A 23019-nucleotide genomic window follows, 5' to 3' on the forward strand; every position below is an offset into this window, starting at 1 on the left:
GCAGTAATTAAGCCCATAAACTTTATTCTCCCAATGAACTGAGAAACACTGCAGGTCGGAGTACATTGACTTAGAACTAGGAAACGAAGGATATTACTCATTTGCCAAGTTTGGCTATCTCATGTCCCCTAACAACTTTCCATTTCTCTAAATTACAACTTATAGTTAATTAAGAGTAGCACTGGCTGATTATGAGAACAACTACACACAGAAGTAACAGATGAAAGTATGGGGAAGTCAAAGAATCACCAAAGCACTTGGGGCCAATTAAGTTCACCTAATTGTAGCACAGTATATTTTAGCACATTACAATAAACAGTCTTTTTGTTGTTAATCACTCATCTAAGAATCCATTTAATTTGTTTCATATACTGTGTTTAATAAAGCATTGAAGAATATATGAGAATGATTTCTTTAAAAAGATTCAAATTATTTTTAATTGGCCTGTGAAAGCATAAGTTTTGGTATGCTGGAAAGCTTAACTCTCAGCAAAACTGTGTTGTTCTTGTAATTTAGATGCATAAGCCCATTGTGCATTGGATATGTTTTCAAAACATAAAGATAACTTATTCCTTGGACCAGAGATTTAGCATAAGTCAGCAGAAATTTAAAAACCCTCTGAAAACACTTCTTTAAACCCTAGTAATCACTGTCAAACAGACTCTGATATGTGGGAAGAAAAAAAGTTCGGTCAGCAAAGCAAAGGTTTATTTTAGCCTAAGAAGGAAGACTGTGATGAGAAGGTATAGTCATATTAGAAGAAGGGGAGAGAAATGGGTTGTTGTTGATCTTACCTAAAAATGAATTAATGTACGATCCAAAGAACAAAATAAACTCAGACATAGAGATGAACATATGCACTTAGAATACAAAGTGGTTTTGCATATAACTTCTCCTTGAGGGGGGAAATGTTCTAACTGCTGAAAAACTTTAAGCTTAGGAAAAAACTGAAAATGAATGATTCTTTTAATTGTAATAGAGGAGCCTTAGCAAAGAGAACTGAATTTTGAGAAATCTCACTGATTCTTCAATTTCTGTTCATAAACTTACATTAGAAAGTTAGTGGTACATGGACAGATATACTGCAGGACTCATTATTTGAAAGAATTATTTAAGTTATAATTGCTCTTGCCCACCTTTCCCAACTTTCTGATGAATTATAGAAATATGTCTAATTCCTTAGAAGCTCTTTCTTTCCTTTTTCTCCCCTTTGGATATTTGTCAGCTGCTAATCCAACTGGGTACTGTTGGTTCACACTTTGACAAAAGGTATTAAAACCTACTTTAACCTAAAAATTTCTCATGATAAAGATTTAAAGTTGGATTAAACAAATTGATTTCCTATCTTCTATAATTTTTAAATTCAAAATTATGCCTATGGCCTCCATTTTAACTAAAGTAAGAAGTCACAGTGTATCGATTTATACTTTATTCTAATGTGTAATGCATTTGTCTCAGCATATACACAAGACTTACATGAAGAAAAAAAGAATACACAAGACTTACATGAAGAAAAAAAGAAAAGTGTCTTCTCCACTTATAACTATTTTATTTCATATTTTAACTTTTACCACTACTTTATACAGAATAGAAAATAAGTCAGCGGTATTCTAGTTTAAAATAAGGCATCCTTTTAACATAGCAGGAAATTTAAGACATAATTTCTGTTAAGAACATGACGAGTCATCTCATCTATTTGTATAACCCATTGTATATTACTAAATCCAGCTATATTTCATTGAAAGTCACCAGCTTAAAGGAACTTTTCATTTAGTTTCAAAGAAATAGATTACTTTTTATTTTTCTTTGTTCCTGTAAAAAGCTTCATACAGCAAACTGTGAATATGGATTTCTGAGTTCTGGTGTTAATTATATAACCAGTTTTTCATGGGGGATATTAATTCCTGGTTACACACACACAAAAAATATCTAGCAAATTCTACCTTTAATCTACAGATATCTTTAGGGAATTAAACTTCTTAAAGCAAATTATAAAAAGAAAACAAATTATAAACAGATGACTTTCTCTAAAAGGAAGAAGTATCAAAACCTTTTTTGAATGACATTACCCCTAAAGTTTACAAATGCATAAATATTGTTCAACTGCTCCAAAGTTAATAAACGTGAGATGATGAAAACAGGAGTTTTGTTTTCTTTATGATAATATCATGTTTATGTTCACAACAGGTGTAAATAAGTGGGAACATTCAGGCATTATTGAGCAACGAATATTTATGTACATTTAAGTGGCTCCTAACAAGTGTATTTAAAGCACTACAGGCATGTTACTCAACTTGGTCAGTTTCATGTATTTTTTAATTTTTTTTTTAGCTTAAGCAATATTGTTCATTCTAGCTCATGAGATAGTCTTATCTTTAAGCACCACACAATTAACATCATGTAGATAAACTGCATTTCCCCTGTTCTGTGACGTAAGGGAATGCCAGTAGGCTCATCTGGCCAGCTAGTCATTGATGTTCTTTAATTATAAAGTTACTTCAACTATGCTTCTGTGCCACAACAGGTGGCAAACAAGAATGAAATTGGATTCCCAGCCTTGAATTGATTAAATAAGTTTGCTCAGACGAGATGTAAACAAGAGCAGTTTGATGTGAAAACGTGGGGGAAAAAATGAAGGAAAATCCAATGAGTTTTTGTTTTGTTTTACTTGATGTTTTTGGTACACTGAGTCTAGTCTCTCACAGACATGCTGAGAACCTCAAATAATTTCTGATATTGTGGAGGAGGCAGAGATGAGAATTAAAGAACCCAAAAGCATGTTCTGTACAAAAATTTTCTTAATATCTATCTCTGAAACTTCTAATACATCTTTCTCCTAGAGTTCGATAAACAATAGATTTCTGCTTCTTAGTAATGTATTCATTTGGTTCTGGTAGTCTCAGTGACAATTGTCCTGATGAACAGAAAAGAGATAGTAGCCAGCATAATCACAAAAAAAGAGAAAAGACAATGATGCACATTTTCTATAAATTGAGACAATATAATTTAATTTTCCAAGACATTTTCTAAAATATTTTAAATAAATTTAATAAAATATAATTTCTCATATAAATTGGGACAATATAATTTAATTTTCAAAGACACTGTCTAAAATATTTTAATTGATAGCTCAACAGCCTAGTCATCTCTGGACAAAACTATATGTAGACAATGAATTTATGAAAAGCATACAATAGATAACAGCACTCCCAACTTCAGGTCTACAAAGCCATTCTGATCGTCCCATGCCATTCAAAAGTGCAACTGATTTGTCATCATTATTCACAACATAAGTTTTAAGCATGTAATATGCTGGATAAATTCTGCCACCGTTTCTTTATGCTTGAAATAGCTACAATCTTTAAGCAGTAAAGTGAGTAGATATATAATTTTGTCTAATGTTCTTATCTTTTTTGGCATCCAGAGGAAAAACTTTAGACACAGTATTTCCAAAAGCAAGCTAAAAAATAAACAAAACAAAATCTTTATTAGGAAGATTTTTGATAAAATGGTACATTTGAATAAAATAGTTTATGTACACCTGAGTATGAGAGAAAGTTTTCTAAAACGAATGTTCAAATGGTAGTTATTAGCCTCATGTGGATCTTTAAATTAATTAAAATTAAATCAAATGTGAAAATTCAGCTTCTCTATCACACTAGCCAACTTGCAAGTGCTCAGTAATGCCTAGTGGCCTGTAACTACCGTAATGGGCAGTGCAAATTAGAGAATGGTCACGTCATCAAAGAAAGTTCTATTGGACAGCACTGTTCCACATTATAATGCATATAACGCAGTTCAGAGACTACAGTAAGACACACCCTTCTATTTAAGAGTTGGGGTAAGTTAAGTCCCAAAGGGGAAGTCACATAAGTAAAATCAGTGATAAATATGCTTCTATTTACTGGAGAAAAAAGAAGGAAGAAAATTTAAAGTTTACTTTGCAGACCACCAGATGATATTTAAATAATTTGATCATCACATTGAGTCTTCACATTCTGATCATAAAGGGATGTTTCAGAAAAATCAAACCAATTTGAACAGCATTTTAATCTTCAAACGAGTGAATGAGTCATTTTAAATCTTCTGTGGGTTGTTCCCAATCAATTGTCCAACTTACGTTAGCTTCATCTAATTAATTACAAATTTCTCTAATTTCCTTCAATCTAAATAGTTTATAAAATGAAGACCTTGGGGAGATGGGTCTTCAATTCACTATTGATTAATAGGATGCACAATAAAAATGAGCTGAAAAACTCAGTAAAGACACTCTTTGCCATAAATGATGAAAGTCTCTCGGGCTTCCCTGGTGGCACAGTGGTTGAGAGTCCGCCTGCCAATGCAGGGGACACGGGTTCGTGCCCCGGTCCGGGAGGATCCCACATGCCGCAGAGAGGCTGGGCCCGTGAGCCATGGCCGCTGGGCCTGCGCGTCCGGAGCCTGTGCTCCGCAACGGGAGAGGCCACAACAGCGAGGGGCACGCGTATCGCAAAAAAAAAAAAAAAAAAAAAAAAAAAATCTATCTTCCTGCCTAGGTTTCTCTCCCTACCTCCACTCATTCTGTAAACTGTGAACCTAGCGCTCATCAGTGCAAACACATAGAGTGTTATGATAGCACTCAGAGTCTACTTTTCATTCCCAAAAGAGCCAGAGTTTTCTTTAAACAAAACCACATTCAAACCCTATGCAAGCAGAAGTTTATTTTCAGACAGTAAACTGAAGAACTTGGCCTGCTAATCCAATCTTCTTTTTATAGTATTTTGGAAAGTCCCTTTCTGCCCTCTGGATATCTTTGAATATCTCAGTCTGGAAGGAAAAAGAAATCTACACATATCCTAGATTTATACCACAAGAGCGGCTCAATTAAGTATGCACTGGAACATAGTTTGGAAATTTTCTGGACCAGTTGAAGGGAACTTTCATGAATGGTATCCCCAGTAGAGCCAACTCCTCAATGCTTATTTATCATTAATCATTTATGTGAAGGAAAACCCTAGCCAGCATTCTGGTGTCTCTTGATGTCTATCTGGTTAACTCTTGTGATCCCCATTTTTAGCATGATGCTAGGTGTTGGACAGTTATATTTTTAATGAATGGAAGAATTTAGCAGCGGTCGGTCAACTATATATTAAATAATTAAACAAATTACAATAATTCACAGTAAGTGTAAGATACTCTTGCTTTAAGCTGAATCTCTGAGCCCATTTTACCATCATACATTGCTATTTATGGTGGACTGTTTCTAGTTATGCCAATAAACACCACACTTCAGATATGATGTGGGTTGTTTTTGTCACCTAACCTGGGCGTCTAATTCCTATGTTAATCACCATAAATATTTACTTTGTTCCTACTACATACACATATGTTTTAATATTTCCTTGCTTAAAAACAAACAAACATAAAGCTTCCTTGACCCCCCTCAAGCTACTCTAATATCCCAATTTTTACTACGCTTTAGAAAACATTTCTCAAAAATGTTGTCTGTTGTTAGTCATTCCTGTTGTTTGGTCATATTCTCTTTAACCATAAGTCCACCAGATAATTCTTGTCAAAACCATTAAAACCCTTCCCATTGCTATTCAGATGGAAAATCTCAGTTCTCATTTTACTGGACCTATTATAGCATTAGAACAGCTGAACTATGTCTTCCTGGAAACAGTTTTTTATCTGACTTCCGAGGCATCTTTTTCTTTGTTGCCTTTTTCCTCGGTAGCTGCTCCTTCTCAGCCTCCTTTGCTAATTCTCTCTCATCTGCCCAGTCTCTAACCTTGGTGTGGCCTGGGACTTGGCCTTGGATGTCTTCTGTTTTATATCTGTCTAGAGTGATTCCCTAGACAGTCTCATCACAATACCAAGCAATATTGATATGCAGATAACTGTCAAATTTAGATCTCCAATCTGAGTTACTTCCCTAAACTCAAATTTATATACTCAGTGGTTTACTTAAATCATTACTGGGAAGATTTTGTTATACATGTCATAACAAGCTCAAAATATCTATGGTAGAGGTAAGATTCTCCAACTGTTCCTTGCATTTCTCCACATTCTCCAGGGGCTTCCCCAACCCCGCTAAGTTAGCTTGAGATCATGTGCCTAATTTTGGCAGGTAAGGGTACATTTACCTCCATGTTTTTCCTATCCTGCTACAATGACACACGGTGCAGGGACAAAGTGAAGGAAAATAATGAAGGTACCTAAGGCTTCATGTAAATACAAAATAAATCTTAAACCAAGTTACACCACTGAGATTGTAAGGTTATTTTCTTGATGTGCTTTGCCTAATTTGTCCCAAAGTACACTTTGAAAACTTGAAGGAGGGTGGTACTCTAAGAAGAACCTAAGTTACGGCACAGTCTCAGCAGCTGATTAATGGCAGACAAGGAAATTGATATCATAGGCTGGAAACACGAAGAACCATTTTACAAAGTAGCATAGTATGTGGTAAAACTGACGTCTGCAACAGTTCAGGTTCAGATTGTGTTCTTCTTGAATTTCCAGAAGAAAAACTAGGAAAACAGAATATTGGCAGTATTTTTAGGTTGCTGTTGGATACACTTAGACAGGTATTGCAAGAAATAGTGAGCTCAAGAAGAAAATGGTGTCTTTGCAAATAAATAAAAATAGATAGTTCAGAAATACAAGATCTTGAAATATTGCAAGAGCTGTTTCTGGATCCCAAAACTATAAAATGCGATTTAAAATGACTCTAAGTGAGTGACGCCAGGTAAATATCAATTGGAATAAGGGGCTCAGGGCACAAATCAGATTATATGTATAGCCTTCAAGGTATGTTCCAGATGTCTTCAAGGCAACTCAGTTGGGGATAAGAATGCAAAGGAGTTAAAATTGTTTTAAAAAGATTGTGTGTAGGAAATAGCTGAGAAGCTTTCTAAATTGTTACAAGAACACCATTGGCAAAGAAACCATAAACCCTAGAATAAAAAATGTCTTTGACACTTTAAGACCAAATAAACCTTGGGCCTCCAACTTTGTGAGAGTAGGAGGAGACCTGAGAAAACTGTGCAATCCTCAAGAAGGGAATATTCCCCAAGGAGCCCATATGATGTGTCCAGGGATGAACATGAAAAAGCCAAAAAAGCAAAAACCTCAGAAAGGGCGAAGCCAGAGGAAATAACACAGTGGAAAAAGCACTCCACCTACACACTAGCAGGTCCTAATCAAGAAACCTAATCAAGAAACTTTTATAATATTTGCCCAGTGAGATTTCAGAATTGGTGGAGGCCAGCATTCTTGATGTTGTGTGCGTCTTGTTCTTTTCCTTTGTGAATAAGATTATTGATTGTGATAATCCAGCCCCTGTTCCTCTGCCAATTATTGAATTTTGTCCTTTTAGCTGATAGGTCTGTGAATGAAGAGGAGCCACATTGTATTTGACACAGATTAGTATCTCCTGGAGGGCTTATTCTTTGTTCTGGGTGCAGCAGTGAAAGGAGTTTGGAGTTGTCTCTAATGGGAGACGGTTGAATATAGCCTTTGTGGTTAAGAAAAGATCAAAGGATTGACTGTGGTTGAGGCAGTACTCTCCAAGTACTGTACGTGCTTTCTAACATTTATTAGTCTGTCTTGCCAATATTTTGGTGGCAGCCCAAGTGATTAATTCTAGGCAATGGACTTCAGTAGAAGTGCTGCATGTCACAAAACTGAGCTCTGAACTGAGGCAGTTGAGAGCTGGGATGCATCCTCTATCCTTTCCTGTGTCTTGGTAATCTTGGAGGTAGTCAAGCTACAGCAATAATCTAGATGATATAGCCACAAAATAGAAGAAGGTTGTACTATGTACATTGAACTTTATGATTGGATTTTATTATATTAGGTCTCTGAGATTTAGATTATAATTGGTAACACATCACAGCCTAAGCTATACTAACTATGGAAAGGTCCAGCAAATCTCTATTTCAACTCTTTTCTACCACCAAACTTACCTCGCTTATTAGGATGGGAAGAAGATAGACCACCTATAGCATAAGACATCTCAGCATCCTTTGCCTCCATGAGCTGCTCTTTCAGTTTTTCCAGCTGTTAAAAATCAAGTATGAAAAGTATTAATCTTTAATAACAGCAATGTTTTTTTTTCTATTGAAGAAGAAGAAAGATAGACAAAGAAAGGGAGAAGGAAAGATGGAAGAAAGGAAGGAGACAAAGGAACATAAAAGGAAATAAAAGTAAAAAATGAAAATAAACAAAAAGAATTAAATAGAAAAATAAAACGAAACTTGCATTTAGAAACTGGCTGGGAAAGGTCCATGACTTAACAGGTGATCAGGAACAAACAGGCTTATGGTGAAGGAAGTCAAGTCTGAGTGTTCATTAATGGGGAGCCTGTAAACACAACCTGTGTAGCTGGTCTTGATATTAAGTCACCTATAATAACCAGTCCTTTTCAAGGAGTTCCGAAGAGTTATGTGAATGTTTGGATTTCCTGAAATATTTGTCCCTTCTAGCAGTAAGTGAGAAGTATTTTGATGCCCTAGGGTTTCCACCCAGAGTGTAAGCCATGTTAATTTTTTGCAAGCTCGCTGATTGCCTAAACCCTAAAGACCTAACTCTATCAAAATAGAACTCAGCCTGAGCTACTGCACGCGTCTGTGTCCTAGATACTAAGAATTGATGGGGCATAATTCTCTCTCACAAACAGCCATACAGTTTGTATAATAGTGGATTTGCATGCAGTTGTGTTTGAGAGAGTTAAGAAATCATCTAATCCAATGATTTTCCAATTTTCTTCATAGCAAGGAGTCAGGAGATAAGGTTGCTAAGGGGCTTTCTGTACCGAAGCCAAATGCAGGTCAAGAAAGCAGCACTTTGGGCCCCTCCCTCACCAAACTAGTTGTTTCAAACAGAGCAGCTCCACTTTTTTTTTTTTGCGGTACGCGGGCCTCTCACTGCTGTGGCCTCTCCCGTTGCGGAGCACAGGCCCCGGACGCGCAGGCTCAGCAGCCATGGCTCACGGGCCCAGCCGCTCTGCGGCATGTGGGATCTTCCCGGACCGGGGCACGCACCCGTGTCCCCTGCATCGGCAGGCGGACTCTCAACCACTGCGCCACCAGGGAAGCCCTCCACTTTTGTATATTTCATTTACTGAGACCACATACAATTTTGTTTGGAAAAAAAAATTTCCACTTTAAAAAATAATAATAACTTTTGAAAACCACCAATCTAGTTATAGCCTCCTATTTTACAGATGAGGAGATTTAGGTCCAGAGAATTTTAATTCTTCCATGGTCTCATAGGTAATTGGATAGCTGGGTCTAGAATCCAGATTTCTAGACATTTTATCCCATGATCACTTCAGTTATGGCTCTGTTCTGTTCTTTTTATTTTTTAGTAGAATTTGATTATTTTTTCCCTAGCGAATTACTTCACTCTTCCTCTAGCAGGAATAAAGGTTTTATAATAGAGTATTAATAATTGTAACAACTATTATGTCAAAAGAAAGTGTCTTTTGGTTATTATTAAAATTGAAATTTTAAGTATTTCACATTCTCACCTGGTTAAGTTCTTCCAATTTGTTAGCCAGCTCTATATCTGCAAGACACATTTATCATATGAAAAATGTACATTGCAAGTAATAATTCATTTCAGGTCATACATTCAAGGAAGACAAAGGTCTTTTTTGTATGATTTGAGATCACCTACCTGTCCCTAATATAAAGGTCCAAGCATTTTTTCAATGCCTGTAATATTGAAATATAATCAGTAATGTAATGAGCAAATACCTAATTTCTATCAATAAGCACAGAGTTTTTTTAAATAAACCATAGTTCTAACAAGGACTAGTATTTAGAAATAAGCTAGTTTACTGACATGGGGAAATTCTCATGAAATGATATTAAGTAAAAAAAGCAGGACACAAATCTTATCTATATAGTTCCATCAAGAAGGAAATTTCCAGAAATGTTAATATCAACTCCCTCTGGGTTTTACATTTTGAGTATAGCTTTTTTTTTTTAATAATTGTGTTCATATTCTTCAATGAAAATATCTTATTAATTTTAAAATCCTGTATTTTTAAAGTATTTATTAAGGTATTGTTTTAACTGGTACACTGTCCCATGAATAGACAATTTTTTTATAAGAACAGATGTTTTCTGAGAGGGTACCACATTATCATATTGTCACACTGTCTCTCAGGTTAGACTTGCTAAGTTTCTGACAATATTTGTCATTTCTTGGAGACCAGTCTGATGCATAATTGTAAATTATATTCTCCTGTTCTTCAAAGAAAAAAAAATCTCAGTTGGTATAGCCTAAATTACCCAATGGTTTCTACTCCAACCATTTCCCAAATTGAAAGAATTTGATTGCGAAAAAAGTGCTAACTTAACTGCCACAAAACCACAGTTAACTTGTGAAATTTCTAGTGGAAACCTGTTTTGAAACATTTAGTGATACTCTTGAAGCATTTAGTAAAAAATAATATTAACTGTACCAGTGGGAATTGCTTAGGTGAGAGGAAAATACGACTAAAGATAACTATTGAGTAACTAGATAGTTACTGATCTCATTAGGACTCTCAAACTGAACAAAATAAGATTTTAATATTTTTTAATAATGCCATTGCTTTTAGCGTGAATACGAGATAAGAAAGACATTTAAGCCTTCAATGCAGCATTAAAATTAGTAATTATTATTTTATTTAATATAAATTAACATGTAGAAAGAACAGGTCAGAAGATGGAATAAATAAAGTTTGACTTTATTCTTAACTCACCAGTGTTGGAAGGTCTTTGGAGATCAAAATTTTTATTCAGTAGAGCCAGCAATAGTTCTTCGCGATCTGTATCTCCTTTATCTGGAAACAATTCATTTCCTGTAATAATTACCTCAATGTAGTGAAACCTCGATTTTCAGTCTGTGTCACTGAACATGTTTCTGATTAAATATGTTTTACAGGTAACTATAATCACTATCAATCACTATATGCACTAACAATGTGTATACTCACCAATAAAATGTGTATAGAGAGAGGTGTGTAATCCCAAAAGATGGGCTGTTTTCACAATCGTTGAATGTACGTGAACACTCAAAGAGAGATTGTGAGAGAGAGAGGGAGGCAGAGATAGAGAATATACCTGGAAGGTTACAGACTAAATTTTACCTGTAATTATTTCTGGGTTAGTAGAATTGCAGGTAAATTTTACTTTCTGTTTTTTCATCTGCGTTTTTTAAAAATTTTCTACTATTGTGTTTAACATAAAAATACGAATTAAAAGTTGTTTTTAAAAGAAAAAATAACATTTGATTTTGAGATTTTATTTGATACACATTAAAATATGAGCCTTTTTGTGTTCTGGGAATTGCCTTTGAATCATCCAAGGCAACCCTGTGGAAGAGGTAAGACAGTGCCTACTTTTTCCATATTGATATCTTTCCATCTTTGCCCATTTACCTCCCAGCCTACTCATTGGTCAGATGCCCAGCTATCTCAGCACTCTAAAAACAGAAAAATCACCCAAATTTTCATAAATACTTTAATTCTGGAGTAGAAGTCAGGACAATAGACTTTATTCAAGCTATAAAAAATGAAGAGGCAACAAGAGTTTAATGCAAACAAAATAATAATTAGTGTGTTATAAACAAAATGAACTTTGTGAGGTGGCCTAAAAAATCAAACCTTTATGGTACAATTTCTATAGGATCATTCTTCCTCTGTCTCCTCATAATAATTGATATTGTGTGGACAAAAGGTAGATTAGTGAGTTTAAAATTTAGGAGTGGGAATATTGTGGTTTCAGTTAGAGAAATGGCTCATAATTTAGCTAGATTCTTCCTTTAAATTGTTTCTCTTTCCCTGTGTCTACAAAATGTCAACTAATGAACTCAAGAAACTAAGTGGCTAATTAAAGGAATGAAAGCTTTGCTGAGAAAGAAAATAAATGACTTGGGGTAGGTGGCAGCGTCAAAATTTTCTGCATTGACCAAAAACACTTATTGTTGCTCAATTTCCTCAATTTCAAAGTTCCTCAATTTCCATTACTTCACAGACATAGAAAGTATTTGTGATATTCTAGGTTATTTTTTTCTTTGAGTAGTTAAAATAATAGACTAGCAATGGAATTTTTGCTTAACATCAATTAAACAAGGACCCTCGGAGATAATTTAGTTTAAGAGAAAGATATGACCATGCAATAGTGTAGTAATTTTTTATTATAGCTGTTCACTAAAATGTTAAATTACAATCTTTAAAATGCTTTAATTGAAAAAAATAAGGAACATTGTGTAGCCAGGTGATAATGATTATTTGTTTCAGAAAGAGAACTGTGTTAAAGAAACAGATTCATTGCCTTCAGTTTAGGGAATTTATAAGACTAGGAGGAAGGTAACTAGAAAAGTGATGATCTGAAGCTTTTGTTTGCTTAATTTACAGCCCACTTCTCTGCATATTTAAGTGGAACATTTTTTAAAAAGACAATTAATGTATTTACCATTCTTTACCAGTTTGGTTTCTAGTAATTACACCTGAATGACTGTCCTCAAAAATTCTTGTCACTAACTTTTAAGAAAACCACCTTTTGTAGGAATCTCTGAGGAAAAAGTTTTTTCAAGAAATTAAATTTTTTTTTATTTCTAAAGTTAAGTGAGATATTGCCTAAGAAAAATAGCAAATAAGTCTTGTTTTTATTTTTAGTATTAAAACACATACAGCTTTAAAAGAAAAAAAAAGAATGTACTTTTCATCTGTCTTTGAACTAAAAGTTAGTGTTGATAAAGGAGATGTTTGAATAAAAAAATACCCAAGTGCAGATACCCCTTTAGCACAAATGATGGCAAAGTTGCTCAGACATGAGAGAGTGATTACTTTTGCAAATACACAGGAAAAACCTGATTGATTACTACTTGAGATACTGAAGCTTAAAAGACAGTTGTCTCCTGCTTGTCATTTGAATGTGAAGATTTTTAAGGGATATAGACAAGAAACTTTACCAGAAAGAAACCTGGAAACCCCTCAAATGATAATATACCAAAAAAATTAAATTGCCGTAGCCTTTCTGGTCACAATATTCACTCCTCCACCTTTTGTGGTAGACAGTTTGTCCAGTTTCAAGCTTATCCACTGAGGCAGGCTTTCATATGGCCCCAAGCAAATAAAAGCTGACAGATTGTGCCATTGGTCTTGCATGACGTCTAACACAGAGGATGGCGACCCCTTGGTGTTCTGTCAGCAGACAAATGCTTATTTGAAAACAATGTGTTAAAAGACTAAAGTGAGTCAAACACTTAGTTGCTTTGAAAAATGTGTACATGGAGAGAAGCTCACTCTAATCATCGACAATTTAGATTAGAAAATAATCTTCCCAATAACTAATCTTCTCCATTTATATATAATGAAACTGAGGTCAAAGGGGGTCCCAGAAAGAAATCTTTCCTGTATGTTGCCAACGAAATATACATATCAATATGTGCTATTCTGGGATCAGAGTTGTTATCTAATTATAACCTAGCAAAATGTTTGAGTTGGATTTTACTGTATTTCATATACACATGATATCAGAAGTTACAGTTAACACTAACATCCTAATTTTGCAAAGTCCTTTATGAATGGCCAGATATTTCCCTCCTCACACATATACACTGTGTTAAGAACACTGAAAATCCCATTATTTCACAGGAAAAACGATGAAGTCCTACCAAGTACAATGATTTTGACTGGCCAAAGACAAAATGTGAGCGTCATGGATAAAATCCAGAATCTTTCATTCCCAGGCTTGTATTTAGGTCTCAGGCTTGTATTTGTTTTTCAAAGGGAAAATCCCTATAAATAAATAATAAGGGTTTCTGCATGCAATTTTATTTCCACTGTCAAAAGAACTGCTCTAATTTTCATTGACTTTTAAAACACATTTGAAGCAAAATGGTCTAGTAAAGTTGAATTAGATCTGAAAGGGGAAACTTAATCCCTTTTCTCAACCCAGTGTCATGTAAACAAAATTTATTACGTTCTGTCTTGGTTCCCCCAAGTAAGACAAAAGTAAAAGGCTATCTCCCTCTTCCTGACAAGGAGATCAGTTAGATGATAGATCACCTCAGAGTTTCAAACTGGAAGAAATATTAAAGAGCAATATTTTTAAGTTACTATCTTTAAAATGTAAAGAAATATATAAAAGTTTCAATGAGGTTAAGTTGTTTGCCTAATAAATCAGCATTTAATCTAGCTCCACTGATTCCCAGATTAAAAGCTATTTCCACTACAGAATGCACTGAAAATTTTAAAGAAAGATCAAGTTACCATATTACAAGAGCAGAAAATTATTTTCTCTAACTTTATCGTGGCATATGTTTGTAGACATCATAAATTAAACTATTTCATTTAATATAAGTACCCTAAGTATGTTAGAAATCTGATACAGTCCATGCGTAATGTGGCTGTTAGCATCGTCCTCCTGAAAGTACTGTGTAAATTTCCCCATGCATTACTCTCCCCAAATCTCTTCACACACAGGTTTCTTTCTTGATGTGTTCTACTAGGAACCACTCTCCTTTCAAAAGTAACTTATTAATAATCTCATTGGATGAAAATCTCATTTTTCTTTCCTCAAGATGTATTTTTGAAATATGCATAGCACTATCACTATTTACACATTCCCATCTTTGGTCATGGAATAGAAATAAGAAACAGATGCCCCTGGATTAGAAAAAAAGAATGTAGTTGAAATTCATTTAGTACAGTGTCAGTTGAAATTAATTTACTTGAGAAGAACAGCATCACAGATTACATGTAATTTAAAACAGCAACTACTGAAGGGCTGTTTGGTTAAATCCTATTGATGTTTAAAACATTATTGCTATCGTGGTAGAAAAATCAAAGCAATGCAAACAGGAAGATAAGGATTATTTACCCACCTGTAGGATTTTAGATTCGTATGTACGTACCTTGGATAAAATATGGCAGCCCATGCACAGATTCTAAAAAGAACATTACAGATAAAGTTAAGAGTCCGAAACAAAGAGTGGTTGAGAGGATCTTGTTCATGTTAAAAATCTTCTGTGCTAGCAGAAAGACTGACTATCCAGGTCAAGACGAATATTTTAATGGCTCTGGAATGCTTCAGAGACCACGTTTAAAAGGTGGCAAATGTGCTTCTACTACAAATGATCTGGACAAAGAGAAAAAAAGCTTATAAAATGTAGTGCACCCTGTCAACATGATTCACTTACTCGGAGAAGTGACAGGTTTGCTACTCAGTCAATGACAAGAAGAACCGAATCAATATATCTCATACTTGCGCATTTCACTAAAAGCATGCATTCCTATGCATGCACACGCACTCAAACACATGCATAGCATAAAGCAAAGACTGGGACTAGAGACCTGTGGGTTAGCTTTTCATAAAATGAAATGGGAACAATGCCCTTCATTTGGCTAATTTAGAGCCAAATGTGGTCTTCCGGATAGTAATGTTATTTGCAAGCACCACTTCATTTTTAACCAACCAAATAGATTTGAGCTGGGAAGAGCTCAAATTTGAAATGAATCATAATGGGTACATTAACATCTCACTCTGTTGGAGAAGGATGGTTTCATTTTGCTGCAAGCAGCACTTTTAAAAATTAAGGCTGAATCTAATTAATTCAAAGTTGGCAAATGTCCCATCGATTACTCTCTCTAAAACTTGCTTTAATTGTGCTAGTTTTCTTTTTAAGTCAAAGTCTTTCAGTATATCTGTAGTTCCAATTTTATGGCTTCGAAGATGCAACAATGACCAATGGCCTTGGCATTTACTCCTTCTCCCAAGAGACTTAAGGTGTATTTGCTCTAAAACTGACTTGGTTCCACATATGTGAACTGCAGCACATGATGATGTTAAGCAGATGCAGTAACCAAACTTTTCACCCACTGTTTTAATAAGTTTTCTGAATAAAGTCTAAACTACTTAGTTTGATAGGCAGGACTGTTTTTTCTTCACAGACTCATTTTCCACTACATGTCTTTGTGCACAGCTATATTAGACTTCTAATTCCTGAACATATCCTGCACTTTCTACACTCCAGAGCTTTGCTGATATATTTCTGTATGCATGGACTCTTCATCCCACCACCATTTTACCTTCTCAGTCCTCAAGCCTCTGATCAAATGTCCCCAGCTCTGTTTAGTCTTCTGGATCTCTCTCTCTTTTTTTCCCTTATGGCCATAACATTTTTAAAATTTTTTTATTGAAATATAGTTTATTTACAATGTTGTGTTAGTTTCAGGTGTACAGCAAAGTGATTCAGTTATACATATATATTATTTTTTAGATTCTTTTCCATTATAGGTTATTACCAGAGTATAGTTCCCCCTGCTACATATTTTTTTTTAACCTCCTTTGGACTGCTGCAACACTTTGTTGATAAATCTATCACAACTCAAAAATCCATTCTTTTTATTACAGTTATGCATTTGTGTGTCTGCCTCCACTATTAAATTGTCAATACTTTGAGAGCAGTTATTGTTATAGTCATTTCTATTCCTATTTGCAAGTATCAGAGTGATTTAAAGGAAAAATCAGTGAAAACATAGTTGCTGTGTGAATAAATAATAACTGAAATGTGTGGTAATTTAAAGGCAAAATGGGATAATGCTCTTCAACGTTATAGCTAGTTACAAAGCTAAATAAGTGAAAAAAATACTTGCGACCCTTTAAATGTCTGTTTTTTCTTGAGCTTAAAAAGTTAAGAATAAACATTGTCTTTGAAACCTGATTTTAAAAGTTTATCATGTTTCTGTCATTCAAATATACCTTGATGTTATGTATCATAGTTTATTCAGTAAGTTATTTAGATTAGCTTTTTGAACTATTTTCTAAAGATTATATCAATATGGAAAATGGTATATCAGTATCACTTGATGAACAAAGAATATACAAATGTGATAAAAAATAGTTACAAGTTAAATAATAAAGAAAAAAGAAAAATCACATATTAAATATATAGATAATAAATCTGATAAATCTTATATAAAATATATTGATAAATTTAATAATCCAAAATGAAGAAAGATCTGAGAATAAATTATTCAATGAAATGAGAAAGTTAAATATGAGCGAGCCAATATTAAAGACATGTTTAGCTCATGGTTCCTTAATTTAAAAAAATATATATTTTTAAATGTAAATAAGATTGTTCCGATTTTTTAAAATTTTGTTATATAGAACAAGGAATCCCATTTCTTATGGGGTTTGCCTTCTTAAAAGAGGCAAAATAATTGGCTTGCCTTCTCTGATAGGGTTGGGTACTGATGACTTGTTTCTAAACAAACTTTTATGTATGACTTTTGTTCCACGTTTGTTTCAGGAAATCTGATACAATCATCTGAATCTTTTCTTCTGTTATATCTTAGTTGATGTTGGCAAGGTGATGAAAAATAAGTTCCTTTTTCATGATCATCCATTCACTGTGGGAAAAAGCTTACAAAGCCCTTTCATTAAATCGTTCATCCCTCTCTCCCTAATAATTAAATTATTCTACTAAATTCTTCTCATGAGTGTAGAGCCAAATTAATTGTTCAAAGAAAAACAAATTTTCGCTATTGATTGTATTGAACAGGTAAATGAAGTCAGCATGTTTGTTCCTGGAGCCACTAGTATGCACAGTAACACAGCAAGGTTATTGCTGCCATTCACTGAGCAATCATCCCATGTCAGGCCCTGTCCTAAGCACTTCACATACAGTATCTTACTTAATTCCCACCACAGTCCTTCAATAATTATGTAATTGTCATATTTCACTTTTTCCAGCAAAGGGAGAAAGTTGTGGAGCCAAAAGTAAAACCTAGACCTACCCACTGCAAAGCCACACTCTTAACCCAAGTTGTCTCTTGCCCACAAGTGGGGAAAAACAGAGATGAAAAGTCATTGATTGTGCCAATAACAGAGACCCCAATTGTAAGAAACTTGTGACACTTTCACTTTGCATTTTCAAGAGCAATTTTTCATCACTTAAACTGTATCTCAATTATAGCGTATACATAACATTTCTATTTTGTCAGCAAAGACATTGTCAAGTTATAATTTACGGAAAGCTTTAAGATTTACGTACACTTTATCTATTTCACATAATGAGCGACGGGAAGAGTCAGGGTCCATATGGTGACTCAAACACATTTGAATAATTACTTTCTGACTGTATTAAAGTCTTGGGCTCTCTTTCCAGTAAGTAGAAAAATTGAACAATTTCATTTTGACCTCTCTGACCCTGTTAGTTCTTGGTAAAAATTCCTGACATATAGTTAAATGAGTGAATGAAAACAGCAGGCAGAAGGAAGAAGGCAAAAACAGAGACTCTGACATTCTGACAAGTGAGTGCATGGATTTTTTTTAAGAGTTCAGAATGGGCTTTATTTGTCAAAATTAAATAGAAATGTCTATTCAAATACCTTGACAGTATTTTAAATTGAGTTATTTGTCTTTTTATTGTTAAATTGTAAGACTTCTTTATATTTTGGATACTAGTTCCTTATCAGATATATGCTTTGTAAACATATTTTGTATTCTGTCCATTGGCTTTTCACTTTGTTGATAGTGTCCTTTGAAGCACAAAAGTTTTTATTTGGATAAAGTCCAACTTATCTATATTTTCTTTTATCGTTTTGTGTTTTGAATATGGCATCTAAGAAACCATTGCATGATCAAAAGTCATGGAGACTTATGACTATGGGTTCTTTTAGAGTTTTATAGTTCTAGCTCTAAAATGTAGGCATTTGATCCATTTTGCATTAAGTTTTGCATATTATGTGAGGAAAATGTCCAGATTTATTCTTTTGCATGTGGATATCTAGTTGCCCCAGCACCGTTTGTTGAAATTTCCCCATTGAATGGTCTCATCATTTTGTCTAAACCAATTGACAATAAATATGTGGTTTTATTTCTGAATTCTTAATCCTATTTCATTATTCAATTTGTCTATCCTTATATTTACACTACATTGTCTTGACTAATGTAGCTTTGTAGTAAGATTTGAAATCAGAACGTGTGAGCCTTCCAACTTTTTTCTTTTTTTTCTGGATCACTTGTATTTCTATATAAATTTTTGGATTAACTTGCCTATTTCTGTGAAAAAAGGCAACTGGGATTCTGATAGGAATTGCCTTGAATTTGCAGATCAGTTTAGGAAATATTGCTGTCAAGTCTTTCAATCCATAAACAAAGGATATCTTTCGAACTACTTAGGTCTTTAATTACTTTCAAAGTTGTTTTGTAGTTTTCAGTGAACAAGTCTTACACTAATTTTATTCAATTTATTTCTACGTAGTTTATCTTTTTGTTGCTATAGTAAATGGAATTATTTTCTTAACTTAATATTTGCATTGTTCATTGCCAGAGTATAAAATACAATTGAGTTTGTATAATGATCTTGTTTCTTGCAAACTTGCTGACCTCATTTATTAGCTCTAACATTTTTGTTTGTTTGTCTGCTTTGCAGATTCCTGCAGATTTTCTATTTAGAAGACTGTGTCACCCACAAATACAATTTTACTCTTTCCTTCCTAATCTAGGTGCCTTTATTCATTTCTCCTAACAATTGGTTTGGCTATAAACTTCAGTACAATGTTGAATAGAAATGGTGAGAGTAGATCTATTTATCTTGCTCCTGATCTTAGGTGGAAAAGTTTTCAATCTTTCACCTTTAAGTATGATCTTAGTTCTGGACTTTTTGTAGATGCCCTTTACCAGGTTGAAGAAAGTCCCTCAACTCTTAGTTTGTTGAGTGTTTTTATTGTAACAGAGTGTTGGATTTTGTCAAATGTTTTTTCTCATCTATTGAGATGATCATGTGGTTTTATTCTTTTTTTTTTTTTTTTTTTTGTGGTATGCGGGCCTCTCACTGTTGTGGCCTCTCCCGTTGCAGAGCACAAGCTCCAGACGCGCAGGCTCAGCAGCCATGGCTCATGGCCTAGCCACTCCGCGGCATGTGGGATCTTCCTGGACCGGGGCACGAACCCGTGTCCCCTGCATCGGCAGGCGGACTCTCAACCACTGTACCACCAGGGAAGCCCTGGTTTTATTCTATTACTGTGGTGTATTACACTGATTGATTTTTGGGTGTCAAATGAAACTTGTATTCCTGGGGTAAATTCCATTTGTTCATAGTGTTTGATTCCTTTGAATAAGTTACTAGATTCAGTTTGCTAGTATTTTATTGAGGTTTTTTACATCTATATTTATAAGGCATATTGTTCTGTAATTTTCTTGCTGTGTCATTGTCCACCTTTAGTATCAAGATAACACTGGCATCATAGAACTAATCGGGAAGTGTTCTTTTATCTTTTAATTTTTTAAGACTTTCTGGATGGAGGAGTCAAGATGGCAGAATAGGAGGAGGCAAATTTGCCTTTCCTCACAAGTACATCAAGAATACATCTAAAGATGGAACAGTTCTCACAGAGGACCTGCTGAACACTAGTGGAAGATCTCAGACACCTAAAAGTACAAGAAAAATTCCCACACAACTGGGTGGGTTGAAAGAAAGAAAAAAAAAAGAAAAGAGGAAATGGGAAGGGACCAGCACCCCTGGTGGGGAAGTGAAGGTGAGGAGAGGTCCCCACACTCTGAAAAGCCCATTCACAGCAGGGAATTCAGCTGGGACAGCAAAGGACCTTCAGGGGATCAGAGAGGAATGCAGCAATCGGTCTGTGGAAGGCAGGACAAAGTAAGAATTGCACATATGGTCCATGCCACAGCCCTGCACACCTCCCAGCCTGAGTCATGTGTCTCCTGGTGCGGAGGAGTACTGGGTGCTGGAAAGTAGTACTTGGAGAGTGGACCCAGGGAGGGGACAGCTGTTGGCTGTGAAGAGACGGTCTGAAGGGACAGGAGTAAGGAGTTCTACAGCCAGGAAAGTTTTTGGAAGAAGCCCGGGCCACTATCGAAGCAAGGTGCCATTGTTGAGTGGCACATAAGGGGTGGGGCCGCTATTGCAACCCCCTCCTCCACCCACTAGCCCCATGGGCATGGGGAGGGGCACCCCTCAAGCCAAGGCCTCCTCTGACTGCACAGGCTCCAGCGGGCTTGCACATGCTGCCCATGCCAAGGCCTCCTCCAGAATCAGACCTGGGCACCCCAGTCTGAGACGGGAAGCCGCCAGTGCTGGCAGGGGCTGAGTGCTAAAGTATGGGGTTATGAGAGCAGATCCAAGTAGAGGACCACTGTTGGCTGTGCAGAGACAACCTGAGGGGATGGGAGTGAGGGGCTCTGCAGCTGGGAATGTTCCTAGAGGAAGCATGGTCTGCCTTGGAAATGAGGTGCTATTGTTGAGTGGTGTTCAAGGGGCGGCGCCGCCACTGCGACCCCCTTCCTGACCTACCAGCCCCTGCCTTCACGGGCACTGAGAGGCACTCCCAACAGAGCGAGTGCTCCCCAGTATGTTGCAACTTCCTGCCAGTCTCTGTCGCAGGCATTTCACGCACACCCCAGTCGTGCCCACCTTATCCCTACCCAGCCTGAGTGAGTACGTGCCCCAATGAGCTGCTGCTTTTGACACCTCTTGCCTGGGTGGGGAACAGAGGCCTGAGGGTGATGCACATGCAGAGGTGGGGCCAAAGCCAAAGCTACACCCCAGGGGTTGTGAAACTAAGGAAGAGGAACCGAAATCTCTCTGTGCAGCTGTACAAACCATGGATTAAATCCCCGTGATCTGCTTGGTAAACCCTATGTCTGTGGAATACTTGAATAGATAACAAGTGCTCCCACAACTGACACTGGACTAGCTTTAGCAGCTGACTTTAGGGACAAGTACACATGGGAGTTGGGCAAGGTTAGAGTCTGTTCTGCGCCCACAGTGCTCATAACAGTTCCAGAGACCTAGAGGTATTTAAGGGCCATGAGTGGATGCGAGGGTTGGCTGTGGCTCATTGTGGGTGCAAGGATATTGACAGCAGAGGCCTCAGGAAAATATTATTATTACTATCATTATTTTGTTTTGTTTTGTTTCATTTTGTTCTGTTGTTGGTTTTGGGGTTTTTTATTTATTTATTTATTTTTCTTTTCTTTTTTAAAATTTTTATTAGATTTTTATTTTTCTATTTTTATTTTATTTTTTTGTTGCTTTGTGTTTTATTCTTATTTTTGTTTTCGGTCTTTGTTTTGTTTTTTGCTTTTTTGTTCATTTTTCTGTGTTTGTTTTATGTTTTCTTTATTTTAGTTTGCTTCCTGTTTTTGTTTTGTTTTTGGTTTTTGTTAATTTTGTTTTTATTGCTTGTTTTGGTTATGGGGTTCCTCTGTTTGTTTGGCTGTTCTCTTGTTTTTTGCTTTCTTTGGGTTTTTTGTTGTTTTTGTTGTTGTTTGATTTTGCTGTTACCATAGGTCTTGGGTTTCATTTACCTGTTTTTTTTCTTTCTTTTTTTTTTTTCTTTTATTTTTGGTCACACCATGCAGCTTTCCAGGTCTTGGTTCCCTAGCCAGAGGTTGGGCCTGAACCTCCAGGTTAAGAGCACCGAGTCCAAGACGCTGGACCTCCAGAGAATTCTCAACCCTAGGGAATATTAATTGGTGTGAGCTCTACCAGAGGTCTCCATCTCAACACCAAGACCCGGCTCCACCCAACTGCCTACAGGCTCCAGTGCTGGATACCTCGTGCCAAACAACTAGCAAGATAGGAACACAGCCCCACCCATCAGCAGACAGGCTGCCAAAAGTTGTACTAAGCTCACAGACACCCCAAAACACACCATCTGATGTGACCCTGCCCTTCAGAGGGACAAGACTCAGCTCCACATGCCAGAGCTCAGGTACCAGTCCCTCCCACCAGCAAGCCTACACCAGCTGCTGGACCAACCCCACCCACAAGGGGGCAGACACCAGAAGCAAGAGGAACTGCAACCCTGCAGCCTGCAGAAAGGAGACCACAAAAACAGTAAATCAGGCAAAATAAGATGACAGAGAAATACGTTGCAAACAAAGGAGCAAGGTAAAAATCCACAAGACCAAATAAATGAAGAGGAAATAAGCCATCTACCTGATAAAGAATTCAGAGTAATGATAGTAAAGATGATCCAAGATTTCTGAAAGAGAAAGGAGGCAT

At 36.0% G+C, this 23019-nt stretch overlaps 1 protein-coding gene across 1 annotated transcript; it reads right to left on the reverse strand.

The window, feature by feature from the left end:
• Positions 1–3150: 3150 nt before the first annotated feature.
• Positions 3151–14995, reverse strand: UTS2B (urotensin 2B; the record flags this gene model as incomplete). The annotated part of the gene is made up of 5 exons (XM_079922093.1): positions 3151–3460; positions 7947–8040; positions 9512–9549; positions 10736–10834; positions 14896–14995. The coding sequence occupies 5 exons, from the start codon at positions 14993–14995 to the stop codon at positions 3435–3437; spliced, it is 357 nt and encodes a 118-aa protein (XP_079778219.1). The 3' UTR covers positions 3151–3434.
• Between the last annotated feature and the right edge of the window lie 8024 nt (positions 14996–23019).

This window comes from Stenella coeruleoalba, assembly GCF_951394435.1.
Source record: "Stenella coeruleoalba genome assembly, chromosome: 5".
NCBI classification, from domain to species: domain Eukaryota; kingdom Metazoa; phylum Chordata; class Mammalia; order Artiodactyla; family Delphinidae; genus Stenella; species Stenella coeruleoalba.